The sequence below is a fragment of the Chrysemys picta genome, chromosome 4 (genome assembly GCF_011386835.1).
Source record: "Chrysemys picta bellii isolate R12L10 chromosome 4, ASM1138683v2, whole genome shotgun sequence".
Taxonomy (NCBI): Eukaryota; Metazoa; Chordata; order Testudines; family Emydidae; genus Chrysemys; species Chrysemys picta.
This window is the reverse complement of record NC_088794.1, coordinates 55,671,590-55,695,741: the sequence shown is the minus strand read 5'-3', so window position 1 is coordinate 55,695,741 and position 24,152 is coordinate 55,671,590. Positions and strand designations below refer to the sequence as shown.

The 24,152-nt window shown below is 51.5% G+C and overlaps 1 protein-coding gene across 11 annotated transcripts in view; it reads left to right on the top strand.

Annotated features, from left to right (window-relative positions):
* The window catches only part of LGR6 (leucine rich repeat containing G protein-coupled receptor 6), a 217,822-nt gene that overhangs the window by 168,737 nt on the left and 24,933 nt on the right, over positions 1-24,152 (top strand). For 6 of the 11 annotated variants that reach the window (XM_042842452.2, XM_005309947.5, XM_024111269.3 and 3 more), the window contains 8 exons: positions 8,441-8,509; positions 11,308-11,379; positions 12,458-12,529; positions 13,684-13,752; positions 14,797-14,868; positions 17,173-17,238; positions 19,326-19,397; positions 23,194-23,265. In XM_042842452.2, the coding sequence (XP_042698386.1) occupies positions 8,441-8,509; positions 11,308-11,379; positions 12,458-12,529; positions 13,684-13,752; positions 14,797-14,868; positions 17,173-17,238; positions 19,326-19,397; positions 23,194-23,265 (564 nt within the window). The remainder of the gene's footprint in view (positions 1-8,440; positions 8,510-11,307; positions 11,380-12,457; positions 12,530-13,683; positions 13,753-14,796; positions 14,869-17,172; positions 17,239-19,325; positions 19,398-23,193; positions 23,266-24,152) is intronic. The other 5 variants (XM_065592331.1, XM_042842451.2, XM_024111271.3 and 2 more) reach the window with 5 other exon arrangements.

Genomic DNA, 24,152 nt, shown 5'->3' with positions numbered 1-24,152 from the left:
AGCTTGCGGTGTGGGAAGACCACCCGTGCTGGCATCCTAATCTTACTTAATTCACTCTTTGGATCAGGATTGGGTGTCTCTCTTTAAAAGCTCAGCCGGAAGCTATGGGCTTGATGCAGATGAGATTCTCTCACCTGTGCTATGCAGATGATCATAATGGGCCCTTCAGGCTTTAAATCTATGAATTAGTGATGCTTGAGTTACTCACCATAACCAGGGCCGCAAGCACCACTAGTAACCCAATTTGCCCGCAGTCTGGTTAGCTGCCAATTAGGTGCACACGCCACCATAACTTCCTACACGTGTGTCTGGAGTCGCACTAATTGAGTCTCCTGGGGAGTTCTAGTGACATCCTGGACTTTGCAGTGGGACTGAAATAGCCAGCAAACATCTCACCTCCAGTTTCTAATCTTATTCCATCAGCAAGTTTATTAGCTGCAAATTTGTGGCGTTTTGTGGCTTATGGAAGAATTTATAGTTCCATATAATTTTCGGTTTTGGCTTTCTTTGTGGAACCACTAATAGCCTCTAACAGGCAGAAAATTGAGTTTCACTTATCTTGTGTTTCCCCCCCTCCTCTTTTTCTGGCCTATTTTAAGTGATTAATAGTTCCAGGCTGCGCATCGTCAGTTTCAAATCACCCTGGCAGTTACTGTCTGACATAAGGGCTGTGCTGATGTCAATTTGCTTTTATTTCTAAGTAAACAACAGGGTTGGTTGAGATCTTGCAAATATGAAGCTAAAGGCTCTCTATAAAATTAATAATAAATAATGTCCCACCCAGCTCGCTATGGCTCCAGCGGATGGCGGAGGGGGGGCGGGGGGGTGACCTTTAAGCGGTTTTGATTGTAACTAAAGGAGCAGACACGATCGCCTTCAAAGTCCAATTGCGGCGTCTGGAGCTGGTGTCTTGGAGCTCGGCGAAGAGAAGTGGTATTTTTATTATAATGTCTCTCGCATGCCATTCCCCACAACTCTTGGCAGGCCAATTGGGCTCTGTAAAGCCCTTGATCGTGGACATAACACCCTCCTGTGAGGCCTGTATCATTTATTCCTTACGTGGAACTCAACTTGTACAATACTGGGGAGGATGGGAAAGGGATGGTGTGTCGGCATCTTCCCATCAGACAGGGTGGGCATGGTATTCCCTTTCCCAGCTGGGGCTGTAAGGAGAAAGCCGCCCACCACCCAGCAGCGAGCACCCAGCTCATGTAGTGGGTGATGTACAGATGCTGAATGCAGACCTGGCAAAACGAGGAAGGTCACTTCTCCCTCCCCTGAGCCAGGAGGAGGCTTTGGCCAACCCAGGTAGTCACGGCAGCACCCAGCTGTAGTACAGTGCCACCTGGTGGCAAGCATGGGCTTTTGCAGCCTTCCCCATGTCTTTGCAAGGACCGAACCCAATGATGTGAAGATGAGAAAAAACTTTAGAGAACTAATTATTAACCCTTCTGAACAAATTTTAAATACTGAGGGAGGAAAACAGATTCACAAAGTGTTTTATAAAGATTTTTCACATGACACAGACGGCTGTTATCAATCACTACGGGACAAGATCACTCTCTCTCTTACTCTTCCCATACACCACATCTATCTATCTATCCCCATACACCCCATCTATCTATCTATCTATCTATCTATCCCCATACACCCCATCCATCTATCTATCTGTCTCTTGTCTTTATACTGAAATCATCATCATGGTACCTGAGTACCTGAGCTCAGAGTGGAGGATGCATCACTGAACTAGATTTCCATCAGTTTTTAGAAAACATGGCTGAGATTCCCGTCTCTGCTCTCTTTATACCACATAACAGGGCTGGAGGAGCATAAGGGGCCCCTAAAATCTCTGAATATGGCCAAGGGAGGATCCCCGCAGCACAGGCACAACGGAAGGAAACCATAACAATGCTGCCCTCTGAGGCTCCTGTCACAAGCCTGGCGTGGAGCTGGGGGTGAGGTCATGGCACACAGCATTGTGGAGATGCCAGTGACCCTAGGGGTGGCTTCTGTAACTTTGACATTCCTCCCCCTCCCCACCCCCAAGCACTCCCTTCCCCTCAGGCTGTACGTTCTGTTCTGTACCTCTTAGAAGCACAGCTCAGCATCCCTGGAAGATTAAAGCTGGGAAGGCCCCAGTTCTGTAGCCAGAGGTGACTTCTTTGAGTGTCTTTGTCCAATCCTGGCTCCACAAAAAGGGCCTCTTCAAGTCTAGAGACTCTGTGGGTGATGCCGTGTCCCCACTGAAGTCAATGCTGAAACTCCTACTGACTTCCCCTAGGGTCAGGCTTTCCCCATATCTGCGCCCAGTCCATCTTTTCCAAAAGACAAACCAGGAGAAGAATTAAAGTTCTGTTACCCACAGGAAAACCAAGACAGGTTAGACAGGATGGCCCAAATTCATCCACAGAACAACAGCAGTGGCGTTACACCTAGGACGGAGTTGACCCCAGATGCTGGGCTCATCTGTATGGAGACAGACCTCCTGCCGTGTCTCTGCAGAACTAGTGTCGCTGAATATTCAGCATTGTCTCCCTCCCACGCGGTTCATCACTGCTTCAGCTCCCGAGCTGAGGAATCTGGGAAGTACCTGTCCTCTTTGGCCAACGCTCTTGCCAATATGATTAATGCCTTTGTTGTAGGTCATCGGCGTCCCATCAGTAGGGCTTCATGTTGGTCACAGGGGTCGTGGAAGTCTCGGATTCCATGACGTCCTGCGACCTCCGTGACTTCTGCAGTGGCCAGTGTGGCTGACCCCAGACTGCCTAAGCAGCTGCTCAGGTGGCCCTGGGGACAGCCACACTGGCCGCTGCTGGAGCAGCCCCATCCCCGGGGCCAGCTGCACCGGTCACTGCTCTGGATGCCCGTCCCCAGCTGCTGGTGCCGCCAGAGCTCCCCCAACCAAGATTCAAGGGGTATTTATGGTATAAGTCATGGACAGGCCACGGGCCGTGATTTTTTTTTCTTGCCCATGACTTGTCCATGACTTTTACTAAAAATACCCGTGATTAAATCATAGCCTTACCCATCAGCACTCCCAGCAATGGGGGGAGGTGCTGATTTGCCCTCTACGGGAGCAGAGGCAGGGTTTCCCATGCCAGGGACCTTCTCACTGAAAGTCAAGTCTAGAGATTTTTCTCAACGGTTACAGGCGGGCTTGCATGAGTAAGGCATGAGCCACACCTGAGTAAGGACTTGGGGAACTGGCCCCACATGGGGGGCGGGAGAATCATGGAAGTGAAAATAACTCTCTGCTTATTGGCCTCACTGAATTGAGTGAGATGGAAACTCAGTATAGATCAGCATTTTCCAGAGTGGGGTGCACCCCGGAGATGGACCAGCCAGAGGGGAAAGGGGGGCGTATACACCTCTAACACCACATAGCGGAGGTGCAGGCAGATGCAATTGGTTTCTTCTTCCAGGACAGAGGCTCTTAGGAAACACTGGGGCAAAAGATAACAGGATCCTTTAGAAAAGTCCAGCGTCTCTCCCAGACAGCCCAGGGTTACCTCTAGTCAGACCAGAACAGCACGACTGCACCTGGGTCTGCTTCAGCTTCCCAGCCAGCACAATACATGGCAGAGTTCAGGGGTGGCTCGTCTATCCAGAGGTGTCTGCTGAATACAATAAACCCTGTATCTGCCAAGTATTGACAGGGGAATCCGGAGATGCCCGCAGTGCTAGGAAGAAAGGGTGTATTTATTCGGGAGGAACTATTCCTGTACATACTTGCAGACACATTGACGTGCAAACAAAATGTTTAGTCTGCTGATGAAAGAGAAGGGAGCCTGTGTAATAGATTGCCTGACAGGGGAATAAATTGGAAAGGAAATACAATTTCAGAGCAAGAGAGGGAGCAAATATTAGAGCTTGTTGAATTATTCCTTGCAAGTAATATTGGCTGCGAATTGAGGCGCTTTTTTTCTGCTTTTTTTCTGCTAGTGACTCATCTGGGAGCCAAGCCTAGTTTCTGCTGGGAAGCATTTTCCTCCTGTTAACTGCTCACAAACATACCAGCTGTTCATTGGGGTGAAACTCACCCCTGTGCAGGGGCTTAGCCACCACTTAGGACCTGCGAAGGCTGGAGCAGGACTGAAGCGATGGCTTGGCCTTGTGCTGTCTGTTGCCCAGTGGGGAATCCCTCCCTATTTGTTTTCCATGATATGTGATTGGCCACATAAGCCACATGGTATTGTCTCAGCTCCCTTATTAGTTGACTGAAACTTTTTAAGTGAGAGAGGTAGGCTTGTCCACTGGCTAGAGCACTAGCATAGAATTTGGGAGACTTGGATTCCAGTCCCTGCTGTGCCATAGACTTCCTATGTGACCTTGACTGCTATGTGCCTCAATTTCCCTATATGTATAATGGTGACAATAGCCCTGCTGCACAGGGTTGTGTGAGGGTAAATATATTAATGACTGTGAGGTGCTCAGATACTCTGGTGATAGAGTCCAGCGAAGTACCATAGGTCGGATAAGAGGTAAATCTTTCCCCGCCCCCAATAACAAGCAGTACGAGCAACAGAGTCAGCCCACTTAGTCCTGAACATGGTACCCGGAGCAGACTTGATGGAGAAACTGACCCATTACATGTACTGACCCTTGAGCTCAATGCATGGCTTTAATGGATCAAACCAACCCATCCTTGATTGACAAGGGAGCTCTCTTAACTGACCTGGGGTGGTTCAGACTTAGGGATAGCATTGCCATGTGTATCCTCCCCTTGGTTTGTATAGGTAGCGCTCAGTGAGTCCAGTGGGATCCCAAACCATGCAGCTCAGGAGAGACTTGTAAGTGTGGCAAGACCAGGGCCGGCTCCAGGCACCAGCGAAGGAAGCAGGTGCTTGGGGCGGCCAATGGAAAGGGGCAGCACGTCTGGGTCTTCGGCGGCAATTCGGCAGCGGGTCCCTCAGTCCCTCTCGGAGGGAAGGACCGGCTGCCGAATTGCCACCGAAGAATGAAGCGGCGGTGGTAGAGCAGCCGCTGAAGTGCTGCCAATTGCAGCTTTTTTCTTGTTTTCCTCTTTGCCACTTGGGGCAGCAAAAAAGCTGGAGCCGGCCCTGGGCAAGACAGTAGAGAGCATGAGCCCAACAATGGGCCCTTGATTGTCTCAGGCAGCAGGACAGCTGTGTGTCCTGTAGGAAGGGGTGAGGCTGCCAAGGATTAGGGAATTTTTAGGCTATTTTAATTCTTTTCTTTTCCATGTCACTGAGTCAGGCTTGGCAGCAATATCACTGCCACAAGTACAAGCTGACCTGAGATCCTAGACTGGGAAAGGGAATTACCATCTAGGGGTGGGGCCAGGGGAGAGTTACAGGGTAATTACCATGTAGGGGCAGGGCTAGGGGAGAGTTACAGGGTAATTACCATGTAGGGGAGGGGTTGGGAGGAGTTACAGGGTAATTACCATGTAGAGGCAGGGGCCAGAGGAGAGTTACAGGGTAATTACCATGTAGGGGCGGGGCTAGGGGAGAGTTACAGGGTAATTACCATGTAGGGGAGGGGTTGGGAGGAGTTACAGGGTAATTACCATGTAGAGGCAGGGGCCAGAGGAGAGTTACAGGGTAATTACCATGTAGGGGCAGGGCCAGGGGGAGTTACAGGGTAATTACCATGTAGGGGCAGGGTCAGGGGGAGTTACAGGGTAATTACCATGTAGGGGCGGGGCCAGGGGGAGTTACAGGGTAATTACCATGTAGGGGTGGGGCCAGGGGGAGTTACAGGATAATTACCATGTAGGGGCGGGGCCAGGGGAGAATCACAGGGTAATTACCATGGGGTGGGGACCAGAAGAGAATTAGAGGGTAATTACCAGGTGGGGACCCAGGGGGTGGGAGTTAACAGGTAATTAGGCAGCAAATAACATCTCATTGCTGTAAATTCATGGTTCTTTCTGTCTTGTAACCCGCAATCCAGGTTTGATGTAATTACTTTGGGGATGATTACGTGTAATTACACAGTAATCTGCAGGAGCCAGTAATTACTCTAATGTTCGAAGGGATTCACCTCTTAAAATCCAGGGAGTTACCTGCCAGTAGAAAAGAGTCATGTGCTATGCATGCCTTGCAATGCTCAGTGCTACAGTCTCTACTCTCTTGGTGCCCTGGCCTGTAAGGGATCAGTAGGACTGGATTGTACCAGCTCAAGACGGAACTGCTTCTCCACGGAGAGTATCAGCTGCATTAAAGCCCCATTGCCAGAGCTGAAATGCTAGGACAGACTCCCCTCTCCAGGGGCAGAATCCACACCTGTCTTCAGCACCTTTGCTAGCCACCCCCAACCCCTACTCTCTTCCCATTGTGATTGAGGCAACCCCAGCTTCAGCAGGGAGTTGGGACAAGGAGCGGACCTGGCATGGGTGGGACACGGACTGGCAGAGGGGTCCCCAGAAGATGTATGAAATGGACATGAGTCTAAGTGAGCCTGTCAAGGCTGTATCCCCACTTTGAACTTTAGGGTACAAATGTGGGGGCCTGGATGAAAACTTCTAAGCTTAACTACCAGCTTAGATCTGGTCCGCTGCCACCATTCCCAAAAACTAATTCCTTTCCCTGGGTAGCCTTGGGAAACCTTTCACCAATTCCCTGGTGAATACAGATCCAAACCCCCTGGGATCTTAAAACAAGGAGAAATTAACCATTCCCCTCCTTCCTCCCACCAACTCCTGGTGGATCAAGATTCAAACCCCTTGGATCTTAAAACAAGGAGAAATTAACCATCCCCCCTCCTTCCTTTCACCAACTCCTGGTGAATACAGATCCAACCCCCTTGGATCTAAAAACAAGGAAAAATCAATCAGGTTCTTAAAAAGAAGGCTTTTAATTAAAGAAAAAGGTAAAAATCATCTCTGTAAAATCAGTATGGAAAATAACTTTACAGGGTAATCAAACTTAAAGAGCTCAGAGGACTCCCCTCTAGCCTCAGGTTCAAAGTACAGCAAACAAAGATAAACACTCTAGTAAAAGGTACATTTACAAGTTGAGAAAACAAAGTAAAACTAAGACGCCTTGCCTGGCTTTTTACTTACAAGTTTGAAATATGAGAGACCTGTTTAGAAAGATGGGGAGAACCTGGATTGATGTCTGGTCCCTCTCAGTCCCAAGAGTGAACAAACTTCCCAAACAAAGAGCACAAACAAAAGCCTTCCCCCCACCAAGATTTGAAAGTATCTTGTCCCCTTATTGGTCCTTTGGGTCAGGTGTCAGCCAGGTTACCTGAGCTTCTTAACACTTTACAGGGAAAAGGATTTTGGAGTCTCTGGCCAGGAGGGATTTTATAGTACTGTACACAGGACAGCTGTTACACCCTTCCCTTTATAGTTATGACAGAGCCAAAGCCCACTGAAGTCAATGGGAGACTCTCCACTGATGTCAGTGGAGTTGGATCAGCTGCTACGCTGGTGTGACTATACCTTACTCCTCCCTCCCCCCCCCCCATGTGCAACACCAGTTCAGACCCCATTAGAGTCTCAACCACCGGCCACCATTTAACCTGCATCTCCCGCTCCCGCATCACCACTCAAACTGCCGCTCAGACGCCCAGGGAGGGTAAGAGGGGGCATCTCACATGATGAGAGGGTCGGAAGAGTGTAGCGAGACGAGCAGCTAACCGGAGGATGTGGGACGGTGCAAGCGAAATGAAACCAACCCCCTGTTGTAAGTTCCATCTAGTGCCACTGCGAGCCAGTTACACTAACTCCCCCTCCTGTGCACACCAAATGTCAGTAGCTCTCCAGGCATCTAACCGCCCCCCAACCTTGCGCATCATCTCCACATTCAGCCCAGGATGTCCAATCCCCGTCCCAAAAGCATGAGCATCAGGAGTTAATGCTGAGGCTTCCTCAGAGCCTGCTGCATTGCGGTGGCTATGGCTAGCCGTGCTGAGCACCCTGGGGGCGAGCAGCAGAGCATTCCCGCTGGACGGCCCCCTGATCTGGAATCACCTCCTCCTTCTTGCACGCCACATTTGGTGGCTGGGAGATGGGGATCAGAGAGGTGGAACGGCAGCTGCTGTTTGTATCTTGTTTTTGTAAACATGCCCAGATGTGGCCCCGGAGGGCAGCAAATGTCTATAACTACAATAGCATGTGAGAGTGAGACTCCAGGAGGGGGCGGGGGGATCGGGCACAGTGAAGATAGTGAATCAGCCCAACTCAAACCAACGCTGAGGACTGTTGGGGGGCAGGAGGGGGAGGATTCCAGACAGTCACATCTTCTAGGCGGCCAGAGCCTGGCCTGGCCCATGCCGACAATGCCCCTAGCTGGGAATATTCCTGCGGCAGGAATGTGTGATGTTTCCAGACGTTGGTGGCTGGATCGGCACAGCTGGAAAAACCCATCTCCGATGCTTAATAACCAAGTTTCCATCCCTTCAGAGCACGGACATGCTCCGCTGAGCTCCTACAGCGGCCTTAATGACTACTTTTCCTCTCTTCTTTCAGGGACCTGAACTATAACAAGCTGTTGGAATTCCCAGTAGCCATCAGGACGCTAGGCCGGCTGCAGGAGCTGTGAGACTTCTTATTTATTGCATTCCAGTTGAATTCACGACAAGATAGTAACCAATAAAGGGCCGCGCCCAGCCTGAGCTGGGGAGAGCAGCCACGCCAAACCTTCGTGCGCTTCCTCCAAACTCCTCCCTACCCTCTCTGCGATCCCCATTAAAATAGCACATTCCTCCCCACCGTGGCAATACATGCCTCGCGGGGCCTCATTAGCATGGAAAGAGCTTTCTACAGTCGTGACACCAGCAGGCCAACGGTGATGGGTTTTAACAGATGTGGCCTCTGGCAGAACGCGGGGGGGGGGGCGAAGGGAGGAGACCACCAGGGAGCGCCCACATGGAGCCGGGAGGCAAGGATGCGCACTCCCCCCGGCCTCACAGCTCTCCAGCACTGACTGGCCTTGGCCGCCTTGTAGGCCTGGCTAAGGACCTGAGCCAAAGCCCATTACAGCCATAGAGTTTAGGGTCAAAAGGGACCACCAGATCATCCCTTACAGGACCGCCTGTCAATGGGAGATGCTCCGTTGACATCAGTAAGGTTTGGATCAGATCCTAAGCTGTTGTGACTGACCCCTTAGTCCCTCCCCCACAGCGCATCTCACCCACCTAGACTTGTTTAGAGCCCCACCTCTCACTGACGTCCACGCCCAGGATCGGGCCCATAGAGGCAGCGTACCCCTGGAGTTAGCCTGGCACTTATAAGGTAACCCCCTGCGGTAGCTGCTATTCTCAGCCCCAGCAGCACCTACAGCCTCCTCTAGCACCCACAGAACCTCTGGGTGTCCGCACCACACATGGCTGGCTCCCCTCTGACTGGCAGGGCTGGGGGAAGGATCAATATGGCCCGTCCCCAATTAACATACAATTCCTGTGCTGTTTGGACACACACGTCGCCTGTGCAGCCTACCATATGCTTGTGTCTGTCTCTCTCGGCACCAGGCCTGGGAGTGACCTTTGGCTGCCGAGAGCCGTGGCAGGTGCGGTGGCCTGTTCCTCCCATCAATGTGATCTGTGCTATTGTCTCCTTTTCCTCCCTCTTACCCCAAGCATTTTCCATCCCCACCTCGCCCGCACTCTCCTGCCACACCTACTCCTGCTCTATATCGCCCGCTCAGTTCTTTGTCTCTCGCTGCGACAGCCTAGTGCCCCTGTGCTATGCCAGCCTCCTCTCGGCCGCACCGGTCACACCCATGCCCAGAGTCGCCGTCTGCACATATGTGTGGGAGGGCCAGCGAGAGGGGCTGCTCACCAGGTGGTTTCAGGGAGGCCATGGTGGCCACATCACTGTCCGGCAGAGCAAGGGGAGTGTTTGTGCTCGCCCAGCCTGCTGGCAGGATCACCAGCTCAGCTAGTCAGTGGCTCCACGAGGGGGCAGAACTATTGTCCGTGCAAGTGCCAGGGAGGGGCCCTGAGACAGGGACGAGCCCATTTTGCAGAGAGCCCTGGTTCCCTGTTTATTTATCATCACTGAGGCCGTGCCGCTCATTCGTGGTGATGTAGATGGGGGGCATGGGCACAAGAGGCAGCCCCGTTAGGATTTTGAGGAAGGGTTGGGTGGGAGACAGAATTTGTTTTGGTCGGCCGGAGGAAGAAGATTTCCCTGGGTAGGAGGAAGATCTCTCATAGTAGAACCAAAGGCAGATCTAGAGCCAACAGCTGGAAGCTGAAATCAGAGTGGAAACAAGAGGCACCTAGTTAACAGCAAGGGGGAATTAACCGTTGAAACGGGTTCCCAGGGGACATGCTGGCTTGGCCATTGCTCAGAGGTTGGCTGGTTCATTCTCAGCTATCTCCTATAGCTCAGCCACACAACGCTGGGCTCAGTGCAGGACTCCCTGGGTGAGCGTCTCTGGCTTGAGTTAGGCTGGGGGCAGAGTGGAGGATCACAGGGGTCCCTCCTGGGCTTTACCCAATCTGTGACAAGGTGGGAGGCAAACGGTGGCCAGAAAGTGCTACGGCCAGCCCTGCATCAAGTCAGCCGTACCACGAACAGGCTGCAAACAGAGTTAAAAGTTGGACAGACGTAATGGTGAGACTTTAAAACAACCTAAAATCCTTGGCTAGATAAAGTGGCATAAAATGGGCCCGTTCCTTTCATTGTGCTCCCAGAATCGGACATTCGATCCAGGAGTAAGCCCCCAGACTTCAGTGGAGCTATTCATGGCGTGCCATGCTACTCAACATGAGCAAGGCAAGCAGAACCAGGCCCTAGGTCTGATGTAGCAGGGCTGTCAATGAGGCTCCTTCTACATTAGTTTCAGTGGCATTACGGGTGAGACAGAGTCTACGGGTGAGTCTGCACGACAGCTGTGCCACTGGAGCACCTGACGTTAACGGCAGGGCTTTTCCCTTGATATAGTTAATCCCCTTCCCCAAGAGGGGGTAGCTCGGTTGACAGAAGAATTCTTCCATCAGCTAGCCACGTCTAGACAACCGAACTACAGCACTCGGGGCCAAATTTTGCACAGCCCTGAGCAACACAGTGAGGTCAATCTAATTTTCGGTATAGACCATGCCTAAGGCTCTGATCCCATCCTAAGGGTCGTGGTGGATTCTCCATCAGTGGCCATTTTTCAATCAAGACGGGATGTTTTTCTAAAAGCTCTGCTCTAGGGATCATAGTAGAGATGTGCTCTGACCTGTGTCCTACAGGAGGACAGATGAGATGATCGCAATGGTCCCTTCTGGCCTTGGAATCTATAACTCTGTGCATCCCCTCTGTGTTTCAAATCCTCTGCCCCTTTTAAGGGGGTTTCCTTTCCCATCTTCTGACCCAGTCACATCCTGGCCTTTCTCTTCCAACAGGGGTTTCCATAACAACAACATCAAGGCTATTCCAGAGAAGGCATTTGTTGGGAATCCTTTACTCCAAACCATGTAAGCAATGTGAACCGGGCTTTCCTATTTCATTGTGTATGGGGATCTCAGAGCTTCTTTTCACTGGCTGGAGGCTGTGTCCATCATTTCCCAGGGTCGTCATCCGACATGCATGTGCCGGGGAGGGGGGGATGGGATGAAAGAAGGACCCTAAGAAAGAAGGTTTGCCTCTTAGTTCTTCCCCTCCTGTCCTCTAACTCCCTCCTTTTCCCATGTGTCCCCCCAACCCCAGCTCTGACTGCTCCAGTCTCACATGAAGCCCTTACAGAGGCGGAGAGATGAACGGATCATTTGTACGGCAGTGGTATTGCTGTGTGTAACACACAGCGGGGGAGGGGTTTCTCCACACCTGCCCAGATGTTAGCCCATGGTGATGCTTAGAGCCCTTGCTTGGAACTTGTTTGTGATAGCTGTAGCTGTGAGCTTGGGCTGCGGCTAGGGAGAGCTGAACCAAGCCAGTTTTGCAGGCCAAGATCACCTCCCCAGATCCAGAGGGTTTGAAGGCCTGTGGGTAGGATGCAGAGGGTTGCTGGCACCACTCCCATCCCACCATGCAGGTTTTCCAGGCACTTCCTCCCTTTGCTTCCCCCACCACACGTTTGGCAATGAATTGGTGGAAGCTCTGATGGGCTGGTGCTGTCCGTCGCATGGGGGAATCCACTCAGAGGGATGGGAAAATAAAATCAGAGCCAAGCAAAGCGACCCTCAGCCCCATTCCATGCGGCATGTGCAGCAGTTTGGCTTAACGGGAGCAGAGCCATTGCGCCATGCGCCTTCTAGTCATGGCTTCGGAGCAGTAATGGGACTTCACAGAGGCACCTGCAGCCCAGCAGGCAAAGCCAGTCCTGCGGAGCGCTTCCCCACGTGCAGCAGGATTACAGGCCCCTCCCTTCAGTGCTCAGCCTGGATTGGAGCCCGTAGCATAGGCAGAAATGATCTGGAGCAGGTGGGCTCACCACGAGGTTGCCGGAATCTCTTGCACTGCTCATTTCTAGTTGCTTCCGCTGCTTTGGACTAACACTAGCATCTCCTCCAGTCCGCACAGGGTAACTAAGCTGGGTATTTGTCTCCTTTGCAGCCATTTTTATGACAATCCCATCCAGTTTGTCGGACAATCCGCTTTCCAGTTCTTGCCAAAGCTGCACACTCTGTAAGTTCATCACTCGGGTCCTTAAAGAGGTAACACAACTGGCAGTCCAAGCCTCCGGGGCCAGCAGACTGGGCATCTTCCATCCCCCTTCCCCCTTTGCCTTCCAAGCCCTTGTGTCTGGAAGTACCTTCACCAGGGGATCTTGGCAGAGCTCTGCATGGCCCATGTTAATGATCCAGGTGTCCACAGTCATTCAGAGCAACCTCCTTTCTCACTGCAAGCGGGGCAGGGGCTGGCTGCTAGCCCCAGGCCTCTCCAGTGTCCCTGCACCTCTCTGGAGAACCATCCCACTCACCAAACATCGGTGTGCCTCCCGCCACGGCCCCGCTTGAGCCTCAGACACTCCTTAACTTGCTGCATTCGCCATGTGCCAAGTCTCACACCACTGTGCAGCACTGCCCGGCCCTGGCAATACCGTGCTGCCAGGCAGAGGTGTCAAGGGGACAGCGGCTCACAGATCAGACACCGAGTAACGTGTTGCCATAGCAGTGTGTCACAGCTGGAAACAGCCGCTTTCCCCTAATAGGAATTTGCCTGCATCTCCTCTGGCACCACTTGCCATTGTGTAGTGCATCTTCTTGACCAGCCTGGCCCCCACATGGAGTGTTTTGCAGCCAATCCTCCATTGGTGCACAGCAGATGAGCCCGTGGCAGAGGTAACCTCAAATGCGCTCTCTTTACAAGCCTCATAAAGCCGTTGGGTGCATAGTTATATGCTCCAGCTAATAAAATAACTTCTAACGAGAACCACGCAGCGTTCTTTAGCTCCCTGGGATAAAGGCACCGGGGAGCTTGGAGGAGATCCTCTAGCATCATTTTGTTGTTGTTTGAAGCAATTTGCCAAGAATGTCAGGGTTTGGAGGAGGGGATTCTGACCCTGCCAAGTTTCCTGGGGAGTAAACGTCTGAGTCCCTGGTTCAATGCATCTGTGCCCTGCTTCATGCCCCAGTCAGCGGTGACACTCTCCTGGGAGAGGTATCTTCAGGAGTGGGGGTGCTTCCCACCTTCCTAGCTAGGCTTGGGCCACCACCAGTCAGCTGCCAAAGCTTTTGGAGAAGAGGGGATTTGAAGCTCCAGCATCTGCCCTCGCTCCTTCCAGTTTGCTCTGCCCGTCTTCCATACACCCCCCCGAGCTTGTGCGTCCTTCTCTGCAGGTCACTGAACGGAGCGACAGACATCAGAGAATTCCCAGATCTTAAAGGAACCACCAGCCTAGAAATTCTGTGAGTGGCAAGTCTCCTTCTTCCACGTTCCTCATGGTATTTCCTTCCAGGCTTGGGCATGGGCTCGGAGGAGACAGCGTTTACCAAGCTATGCAGTGCAGGGTCTTAGACACCATGGAAGACTCCACTGCCTATCATCTAGGCTCCTCGCTGCAGCTGCTGCCAGTAGCTCCTCCTGGAGTCCCCCACCCTTGCCCGCCATGTATCTCTTTGCCACTGTGTTCTCTGGCTCACCACCTCCTCCCCACTTGGTCTGTAAAGCCAGCTACCCACATGGCCCTCCAGAAATTTTATCCAGCACCAGCCATTCAGTCCCAGTGCTACCACATCATTCCCTGTGGGAGGAGGGGTGGGCTGTGCTGCCCATAGGTGTGTGGCAAGCCGGAAGGCAGGGACAAAGAAATCCAGAGGGTGTGAAATTTGCAGTCTTTGAAACTCACTGACCCTTCCCCTGGGCGTGCCTTGAATTCCAGTTCAGCTCAGCTTTAACCCCAGTGCCCTCCTCTTCCTAGAACCTGACCCAGGGCAGTCAGGAGCCCGGACTCCCAGGGATGAGCCTTCTCTGCAGTGCTCTGTCCTGGGCTGGCCTCATCCCCCATTCTGTAAGGCCAGCTACCTCCCGTCAGTCCCAGGACCCTTCTCTCCAGGACACTCCCGGGAGATCGGAGAGCTCCACAAACAGGGACCCCACTGACACTGCAGAACCGCCCACCATTTCTGCAGGGCCTCAGATTCCCTCGCTGCGCAGCCCTGATCCCTGGACAGAGGGTGCTCTGGGGGACCAGCACATTCCCCTTCCAAAGTCTCCAAGGAGAAGCCCATTGGCAAGTTAGGTGTAGAACCAAGCAATCCGTGAGCCCCTGGGTGTGTTAAACTCATCCCTCTCCCAGCCCAGTGCAGGGTCCTTCCTCCCTGTTACCAAGTCACCTTTAATTTCTCACCATGTGCTTTGTTCTTTCATTTGCTCTGTCCTCCCCCAGCGAAGGCTGGGCTCTCTGCATGCCAGCTTCTCAATAGCCCCTTCTGTCTCCTTCACGCCCCCAGGACCTTGACCCGAGCAGGGATCCATCTGCTTCCCAGAGGAATGTGCCAGCAGCTGCCCAGCCTCCGAGTCCTGTGAGTAACCCACACGCTTCTCCACCGTATTTCACTGCCCCCTTCTTTGGTGTGCTTGTCTGATCCCAGCACAGCGCCCAGTGAGGCAGCTCTGGGCTCCGGGACATTAGCTAATAAGACACATGCTGGGGTTGTGTCTCTCTGCTCTGAGGCTTTGTGTGCTATTCGCCCCAGTGTCAGGGCGGAGTGGAGCGGGTGCGAAGTGCTTCCAAGTCAGCATGGCCGTGTTTTGCCTCTGCTTTGCGCGGGTGCCAATGGCACACCCAGTGCAGGGCTGGGGGGAATCCTACCCGCTTTGCACAAGGCATTGCGCCAAACAAACCGAGGCCTCTGAGCCCTCCCAGGCACAACTCCTGGCAGAGCGAGGGCTCCCCCTGTGTGCCTACAATGCAGCACTGATTAAGGGGGTCTGGGCCTGATTCACTTCTCACTTACCTGGTGTAAAGCAGGAGTGACCCCAGCAATGATGTGACACTGGTGTCAGTGAGAGGGGGATCAGTCCCTAAGACTTTTCTGATGCGATGTGTGACCGTCACCAGAGCTGGCTGGAAAGTGGGGTTTTTCCCTCATGGAAAATTTCAACTTTTTGGCAAAAAATTGAAAACTGAACATATTCAGTGGAAAAACTTTTGGCAAAAATAAAATGAAAATTTGATTTGGAAATGCTGCCGAGGTGCCACGGGGGACTGTAGGGCTGAAGCCTTATGCTCCCGTTCTCCTCTATGGGCCGGTCTCTTTGGTCAGACTACATTTCCCATGATGCACCCTGGTCTCCTTTCTTGTTGAGCCGCTGTGGTGTATCCTGGGAGTCCCTGGCTATGGTGAATTGTGCGAGACCTGGTCTGGAAGGGGAACACAGATCGTAGAGGGGAATGGGAGCATCAGGCAACTGGAGGCACCGTGGTAGCAATTCTGAATCAAAAAAATTAGGTTTTGGCCAAATTGTTTCAGTCTTCAGGTATTTGGGGATTTTTTTGAAAAAAAAAAGGATCCAAATTTTCCACCGAAAGCAGAGACTTTTTGTGAAAATTTTCATTTATCCATCCAAATTTCAGGTCACTGACTGTACGTCCTTGGGCAAGTCACTTCATCACTCTATGCCTCAGTTTCCCCACCTCTACAGTGAGGAAAATAGCTCACAGGAGGCATAGTTAATGTTTGTAAAGTGTGTTAAGATTCTGGGCTGGACAGTGCCATAGAAGTACAAAGTATAAGGACTAACGGTTGTACGGGGGGAGGGGGGAGTTTGAGGGCAAATGCTTGCTGACTGGTGCGGTGTGGGCAGGGCTGGCTCCAGGCACCTGCGAAGAAAGCAGGTGCTTGGGGGCGGCCAATGGAAAGAGGCGGCACGTCCGGATCTTTGGCGGCAATTTAGCGACAGGTCCCTTAGTGCCTCCTGGAGCGAAGGACCCGCCACTGAATTGCCACCGAAGAATGAAGCGGCGCGGTAGAGCTGCCGCCGAAGTGCCGCCAATTGCGGCTGTATCTTTTTTTTTTTTTTTTTTCCGCTTCGCCGCTTGGGGCAGCAAAAAAGCTGGAGCCGGCCCTGAGTGTGGGGCACAGATGGCCCGGCAAGGACTGGGGGGGGGGGGGGGGGGGAATCACATTTTGAATAATGTCCTGGGATGGGGGAGATGCAGCTGACAGGCAGGAACATCCTGCACTGGCTGTAATGATACACTGAACATGCCATCCTCCCAGAGAAGGGTTAAAAATCAGGATCAGGCCGGTGGTGCAGCTTGGTGCATGTGCAGTGCCTGAGAACAGGCACCATCACCACCACCCTGACTACCCTGTGAGCTAACATGTCTCCTGGCCTCTGAAAGTGCCTCTGCCGCGCTCATCCATCACCAGGTGCAGGAGGGGAGCCTTGACATGCACAATTCCCTGCTCTGCCCGTGCAAAGGCAAGGCTTCATGCAGGCCTCCCCAAATGTTGCCGCTGCCTCTGGGGCGGGGGCTGGGTGGGGAGAGCTACGCAGCCCTGCCCCTCAAGAAAAGCCAATCCCCAGCGGTAGAAGCGGCTCGTATGTGACGGATGGAGCTGCGCTGGGGCTGGGTGAGCAGGTGAGCCATTGAGCAAGCTGTGCACAATGCAAGGAAATGAATGAGGAAATCAGTGCCAAGTGTCAGGTGTGCGCCGAGCGGATCTGCCTCTGTGCCAGGGTTTCCTGCTTTCCCCAGCTGCACGGCCCGAGGTCAGTCCGCTCCCCTCCTTAGCAATATCTGCTTTCCAAGAATGCTCTCGGGATGGCCTGCTTTGCTTTTAATCTCCTGCCATGTCTGTGGCATTCCTTTCCCACAGCGAGCTCTCGCACAATCAAATCGAGGAGCTGCCCAGTTTCCACAGGTGCCAGCGGCTGGAAGAAATGTGAGTCGAGAGATTCCCTCCTTCAAAGCTTGGTTCGGGGGCGGGGGGCCCTCTTGAGGCGGTCCTGCCTCGGAGGAGACCCGAGGGACTGAGCAAGGCGTGGGAGACCCAGATCCAAGGAGATAAAAACTCAGCTGGGTTTTGCCAGGACTCAAATCCATGTTGGGGGTGAAAAGTTCAGTTTACTAACACTGGACCCAGATCCCCTGAAATAAGCAAGAGAGGCTATGCTAAGGGCCCAGCCCCATCTGGGGTGCACTGAGAATTAGTGTTATTATATATGGAGATATACCTACCTCATAGAGCTGGAAGGGACCCAGAAACCTCATCAAGTCTAGCCCCCTGCCTTCACTAGCAGGACCAAGTACTGATTCTGCCCCAGATCCCTACGTGCCCCCCCTCAAGGATTGAGCTCACAACCCTGGGTTTAGCAGGCCAATGCTCAAACCACTGAGCTATCCCTATTATGTGGAATAGTGGCCCCAGCCATGGACCAAGGCCCATTGTGCTAGGTGCTGTACAAACATAGAACAAGGAGATGCTCCCTGCCCCAAAGAACTTAACCCACAAGGAGCCTTCTCTGGAGAGATCCCAGCCCCAGGAGGAGAAAGAAGGGCTTGATTGCATTCAGCTCTGCTTTAACTTCATACAAAGTTTAATTCCCCATCTGAGCATCCTCTGATCTATTCCAGCCGATGGCATTAATAGGACCCATTGAATTTGCCTTGGGCCCAGGTATCCTGCGATTCTACAGCTGCAGAATTGGCTGTGGAATTCACCCACTTGCCATAGAGCTATGCTCCACAATCAGACCTTTCATTTAAAATGATATGTGTCTAGCCTTTATGGTTGGGGAGAAAACCTTGAAAATAGAAACTGAGTTTAATCGGTCATGGGGTCTGCCTGAGTCTGCAGACAGCCTGAACCAAGAGATGCTCGGGAACAGCACAGAGATCTGGCAGGGGAGCAGGCAGACATGAGGGCTGAAGGTGAGTCCTCCAAAGCATTACAGCTGAAGATGAGATGCTTGAATGTGTTTCAGTAGGCAAGAGGAAGGGAGGGTAGGACGCCCACTCACAGCAGGACAGATGGCATTGCTTGTGAAGCATGGATTCCCCTTAGGGGCGTGGTGGAGTCTTCATCAGCTGGAGTCTTTACAGCAAGATTGGGTGTCTCTGTCTAGAAACTCTGCTCTAGCTCGACCCCAAGTTATGGGCTGGATGCAGGGACCTCTGGGTGAGGGTAGGCAGCAGGTCAGAGCAGATGCTCAGAATGGCTCCTCTGGCCTTTCTGAATGTGTGACTTAGAGACAGACTGGGCTGCGAATACGAGCTGGTCTTGTGGGCAGTGCAGAGAAGAGCTCCATGAAGGATCGCACCTCCCGGAGTGCATGGGGAGTGTATGGTTCCATAAGCCAGTGCAGCATGGCTCCAGCCAGGGCCATGATTCCTTCCCACCCCCTTGGGTGGCTTGTGCCCTGAGTTGCCAGAGGGGCATGGTCGCTGCATTCAGGGGAATGCAGGGATAGGGCTTGCACGTGGTACATGGCTGAGACTTAAAGAGGGTGCAAAGCATGGGATTTGGAGATGGTGGGTCAGAGCGCACGCCTCTGAATGGCTTTTTGTGAAGGGCTGGATTGCATCTGCTCCTTGCACGTGAGTGTGCGCGTGTGCACACACACTCACTCTCATGCTAGCATTAGTCACTGTCTAGCCCTATAGCGAAGAGCCATTCGGGGCGCGCGTTCTGACTCACCGCCTCCAAGTTTTGCACTGCTGTGGAGCACCCAAGCTCCATGGTGGGAGGGTGCATGGAATGGGAGCAGCGGCCCGGAAAGGCTGGGAACGCGGGAGCCTTTGACAAGCCCAGACAGATGGTTCTTTTGCTGGGGGGGTGGGGGAAGGGTGTGTGTGAAAGGGAACGCTGTCTGAGACCCAGCGTGGCGCTTGGGAGAGGGCTGGGTTTGGGTTGCTTTGTGTCCTGACCCGCTCACCCCTTGAAATAAGAGCAGGGTTGACAAGCTTTCTTCTGCTGCCAGGGGGCCCGGAGAGATCCTCTCTCTCATGCCAGCGTCTCTGTCTTTTCAGAGGCCTCCAGCACAACAGGATCCATGAAATCAGAGCAGACACCTTTGGGCAGCTCGCGGCCCTGCGCTCCATGTGAGTACAGCTTTGGCTTCGCCGGCACTGGAAACTGCGGGGCTCTTTGTTGTGGGGAAGGGGAACTGTGGGCTCACTGCCAGGTGTGTGCAGGGTGCTCACGCAGTCCCAGACCTGAAAGCTTTGCTTGCACTGCTTGGCTCTTGGGTCCCAAACACCCGCCCAGGGGAAGCAATGGACCACAAGGCTATACGGGCACATGGAATAAAAGCCCTTTGGGCTGGTGAACCTAGCTCCAGGCAGAGAACTCATGGATTCTGGCAGTGGCTGGGTGCAGATCATGCCAATAATGGCAGTGCATAAGAATGACCATACTGGGTCAGACCAAAGGTCCATCCAGCCCAGTATTCTGTCTGCCAACAGTGGCCAATGTCAGGTGCCCCAGAGGGAGTGAACCTAACAGGTAATGATCAAGTGACTCTCTCCTGCCATCCATCTCCACCCTCTGACAAAGAGAGGCTAGGGACACCATTCCTTACCCATCCTGGCTAATAGCCATTAATGGACTTAACTTCCATGAATTTATCTAGTTCTCTTTTAAACCCTGTTATAGTCCTAGCCTTCCAACCTCCTCAGGCAAGGAGTTCCACAGGTTGACTGTGCTCTGTGTGAGAAGAACTTCCTTTTATTTGTTTTAAACTGCTGCCCATTAATTTCATTTGGTGGCCCCTAGTTCTTATATTATGGAAACAAGTAAATAACTGTTCCTTATTCACTTTCTCCACACCACTCATGATTTTATATACCTCTATCATATCCCCCATTAGTCTCCTCTTTTCCAAGCTGAAAAGTCCTAGCCTCTTTAATCTCGCCTCATGTGGGACCTGTTCCAAACCCCAATCATTTTAGTTGCCCTTCTCGGAACCTTTTCTAATGCCAGTATATCTTTTTTGAGATGAGGAGACCACATCTGTACGCAGTATTCAAGATGTGGGCGTACCATGGATTTATATAAGGGCAATAAGATATTCTCCGTCTTATTCTCTATCCCTTTTTAAATGATTCCTAACATCCTGTTTGCTTTTTTGACTGCCGCTGCACACTGTGTGGACATCTTCAGAGAACTATCCACGATGACTCCAAGATCTCTTTCCTGTTTAGTTGTAGCTAAATTAGCCCCCATCATATTGTATGTATAGTTGTGGTTATTTTTTCCAATGTGCATTACTTTACATTTATCGACATTAAATTTTATTTGCCATTTTATTGCCCAATCACTTAGTTTTGTGAGATCTTTTTGAAGTTCTTCGCAGTCTGCTTTGGTCTTAACTATCTTGAGCAGGTTAGTATCATCTGCAAACTTTGCCACCTCACTGTTTACCCCTTTCTCCAGATCAGTTATGAATAAGTTGAATAGGACTGGTCCTCGGCCTGACCCTTGGGGAACACCACTAGTTACCCCTCTCCATTCTGAGAATTTACCATTAATTCCTACCCTTTGTTCTCTGTCTTTTAACCAGTTCTCAATCCATGAAAGGATCTTCCCTCTTATCCCATGACAGCTTAATTTACATAAGAGCCTTTGGTGAGGGACCTTGTCAAAGGCTTTCTGGAAATCTAAGTACACTATGTTCACTGGATCCCCCTTGTCCACATGTTTGTTGACCCCTTCAAAGAACTCTAATAGATTAGTAAGACATGATTTCCCTTTACAGAAACCATGTCGACTTTTGCCCAACAAGTTATGTTCTTCTATGTGTCTGACAATTTTATTCTTTACTATTGTTTCAACTAATTTGCCCAGTACTGATGTTAGACTTACCGGTCTGTAATTGCCGGGATCACCTCTAGACCCCTTTTTAAATATTGGCATTACATTAGCTATCTTCCAGTCATTGGGTACAGAAGCTGATTTAAAGGACAGGTTACAAAACCTAGTTAATAGTTCCGCAATTTCACATTTGAGTTCTTTCAGAACTCTTGGGTGAATGCCATCTGGTCCCGGTGACTCGTTACTGTTAAGTTTATGAATTAATTCCAAAACCTCCTCTAATGACACTTCAACCTGTAACAATTCCTCAGATTTGTCACCTCCCTTTGAGAATCTCCCTAACATCCTCTGCCATGAAGACTGAAGCGAAGAATTCATTTAGTTTCTCCGCAATGACTTTATCATCTTTAAGCGCTCCTTTTGTATCTCCATCGTCCAGGGGCCCCACTGGTTGTTTAGTAGGCTTCCTGCTTCTGATGTACTTAAAAAACATTTTGTTATTACCTTTTGAGTTTTTGGCTAGCCATTCTTCAAACTCCTCTTTGGCTTTTCTTATTACATTTTTACACTTAATTTGGCAGTGTTTATGCTCCTTTCTATTTACCTCACTAAGATTTGACTTCCACTTTTTAAAAGATGCCTTTTTATCTCTCACTGCTTCTTTTACATGGTTGTTAAGCCACAGTGGCTCTTTTTTAGTTCTTTTACTATGTTTTTTAATTTGGGGTATACATTTGAGTTGGGCCTCTATTACGATGTTGTTGAAAAGTGTCCATGCAGCTTGCAGGGATTTCACTCTAGTCACTGTACCTTTTAATTTCTGTTTAACTAACCCCCTCATTTTTGCATAGTTCCCCTTTCTGAAATTAAATGCCACAGTGTTGGGCTGTTGAGGTGTTCTTCTCACCACAGGAATGTTAAATGTTATATTATGGTCACTATTTCCAAGCGGTCCTGTTATAGTGAATGGAAGTGAATGAAGCACGGGGCAGAAAACACACACACTAATATATGTATGTGTGCACCACAAATACACAGATGCCCTCCGTACACACATCACGTACACTAACCACACATATTAACCCCACAGAAACACCACACGTGCTAATCACACATAGACATATGGACACTATGCAGTACCTGTACTAACTACACAAACACACAGACGCTACACCCCGCACATACTAACCACACACATTTACACACTACTTACTACACCTACCAACTGCACACAGATGCTGTAGTGTACACCACACATGCCACAGCTACTAACCACACACATTCACCCACTGTATCCCGCGTGTACTAACTACACACACACAAACTCATACGGACACAAAACCGCCCACTAACCCCATTCATTCGCGCCATGCATGCTAATGCGTGCACACCAGCACTTCGCACACACTTGCACACCCCATCCCTACAGATTCCGGCCCTGCTTGCCCATTCCTGGGGCCCTCCCTGTAGTATCACTGTATCGGGAGCAGAAGGTACAGGGCCAGTAGCTTGCTGCTTTGGCACTAAGGGGAAGCCGTGAGCTGCCAGGACCTCGGAGTTTAGTATTTCAATGCAAAAGTCCCCAAACTTGCAGAAAGAAACCCAAGGCGGGGAGGGGGGGAGAATCTTTCCTCAGGGGCCAGCCAACTTGGGCCCACCAAGGCATCCAATCCAAGGATTCCAAAGCTCCAGAGGGTACGGATCTGGCTTGATTTCGGATGGCTTCTCTGCTGAGAGAGAGCCCAGGACATTCAGTGATAACGCCCAGAGTCCCAGCAGCCTGAAGGAGAATGGAGGGAAGGAAGAAGGGACATGGAGAGAGGAAAAGGAGAATGCACATGCCAGCAGAGGGGACTCAAGAGGTTTTACTGGGGATCCAGTCTGGGCTGATGAGAATTTGGCCTTCCTCAGTAAGAGAGGGGTCTCCCCAGGGCGTGGTGAGAACCAGGGGAGCTTGGACATTGAGATTTGGAGGGGTAGTGGCTGGGTTTCACATCTTAGCCTACCAATCTCGATAGCTTCCCCATTCACAGGCACCCCACCATTCTCCTCAGCCCCTCTCACCGCCATGTACTTGCCTTGCAGAGACCTGAGTTGGAATTACATCCAGTCGATTCATCCGGAGGCCTTTGCGACCCTCCACTCACTCACCAAGCTGTAAGTTGCTTCGAGATTACTCCTGCAGTGGGACAAGGAAAGTGCTGTTGTGGGGACCTCAGGTTCCCTCGCAGAAAGGGGGCTGGGCAAAGATGCTCACACACGCCAGTGATGAGTGTGGTATAAATGCCCTCACAGACAGACTGGCAGACAGGATGCCTTGGTGGGCCCTGCATGGTTGCTGTGGTGCTCATGAAAACACATGCACCTGAACGTGCCTCTCAAGTGAAATCTTGAAGCTCCAGAAAGAGTCACAGAGTTTAAGTCCGGAAGGGACACACAGATCATCCAGTCTGACCTCCTGTGAATCACAGGCCACTAAACACCACCCAGCCACCTCCATCCCAAGCTCCACAACCAGAATTAAAACAAGGTATTACTGCCCTCAGGGGACTCAACTGTTATGTGCCACAGGCAGAGAATAGGAGGGACCAAGGTGCACCAGTGCCCAAGGCCTACAATGGCAGGGATTGGATTTGGTGAAATACTCAGATGATCATAGCAAGTGACCTGCACCCCCTGCTGCAGAGATAGGCGCAAACCCTCAAGGCCCCTGCCCATTTACCTCCCATGGGGTCCATATTTTCCCTAGACACCTTTTGCTAATGATCAGCGTGGATGCTATATCAACACGGGACTTAGACCCCGCTCCTCAAAGGTTGCTTTCGTTGGGAGTTAGGATCCTAAATACCTTTGAGGATCTGGGGCCTTCCTCTTCGTAGTCGGCCTTCTTCCATGCCATGATCCTGCCATGAAGCTAGTGATGGCTCACCAGTCTAAACGTATCAGGGGATGGGTATTGACCAAAAGTCATCATCGTCTGATGACCATTCAGTAGCTTACATGCAAAGATCCGTTGGTCTCTGTTGCTAACGGACAGGCGTCCA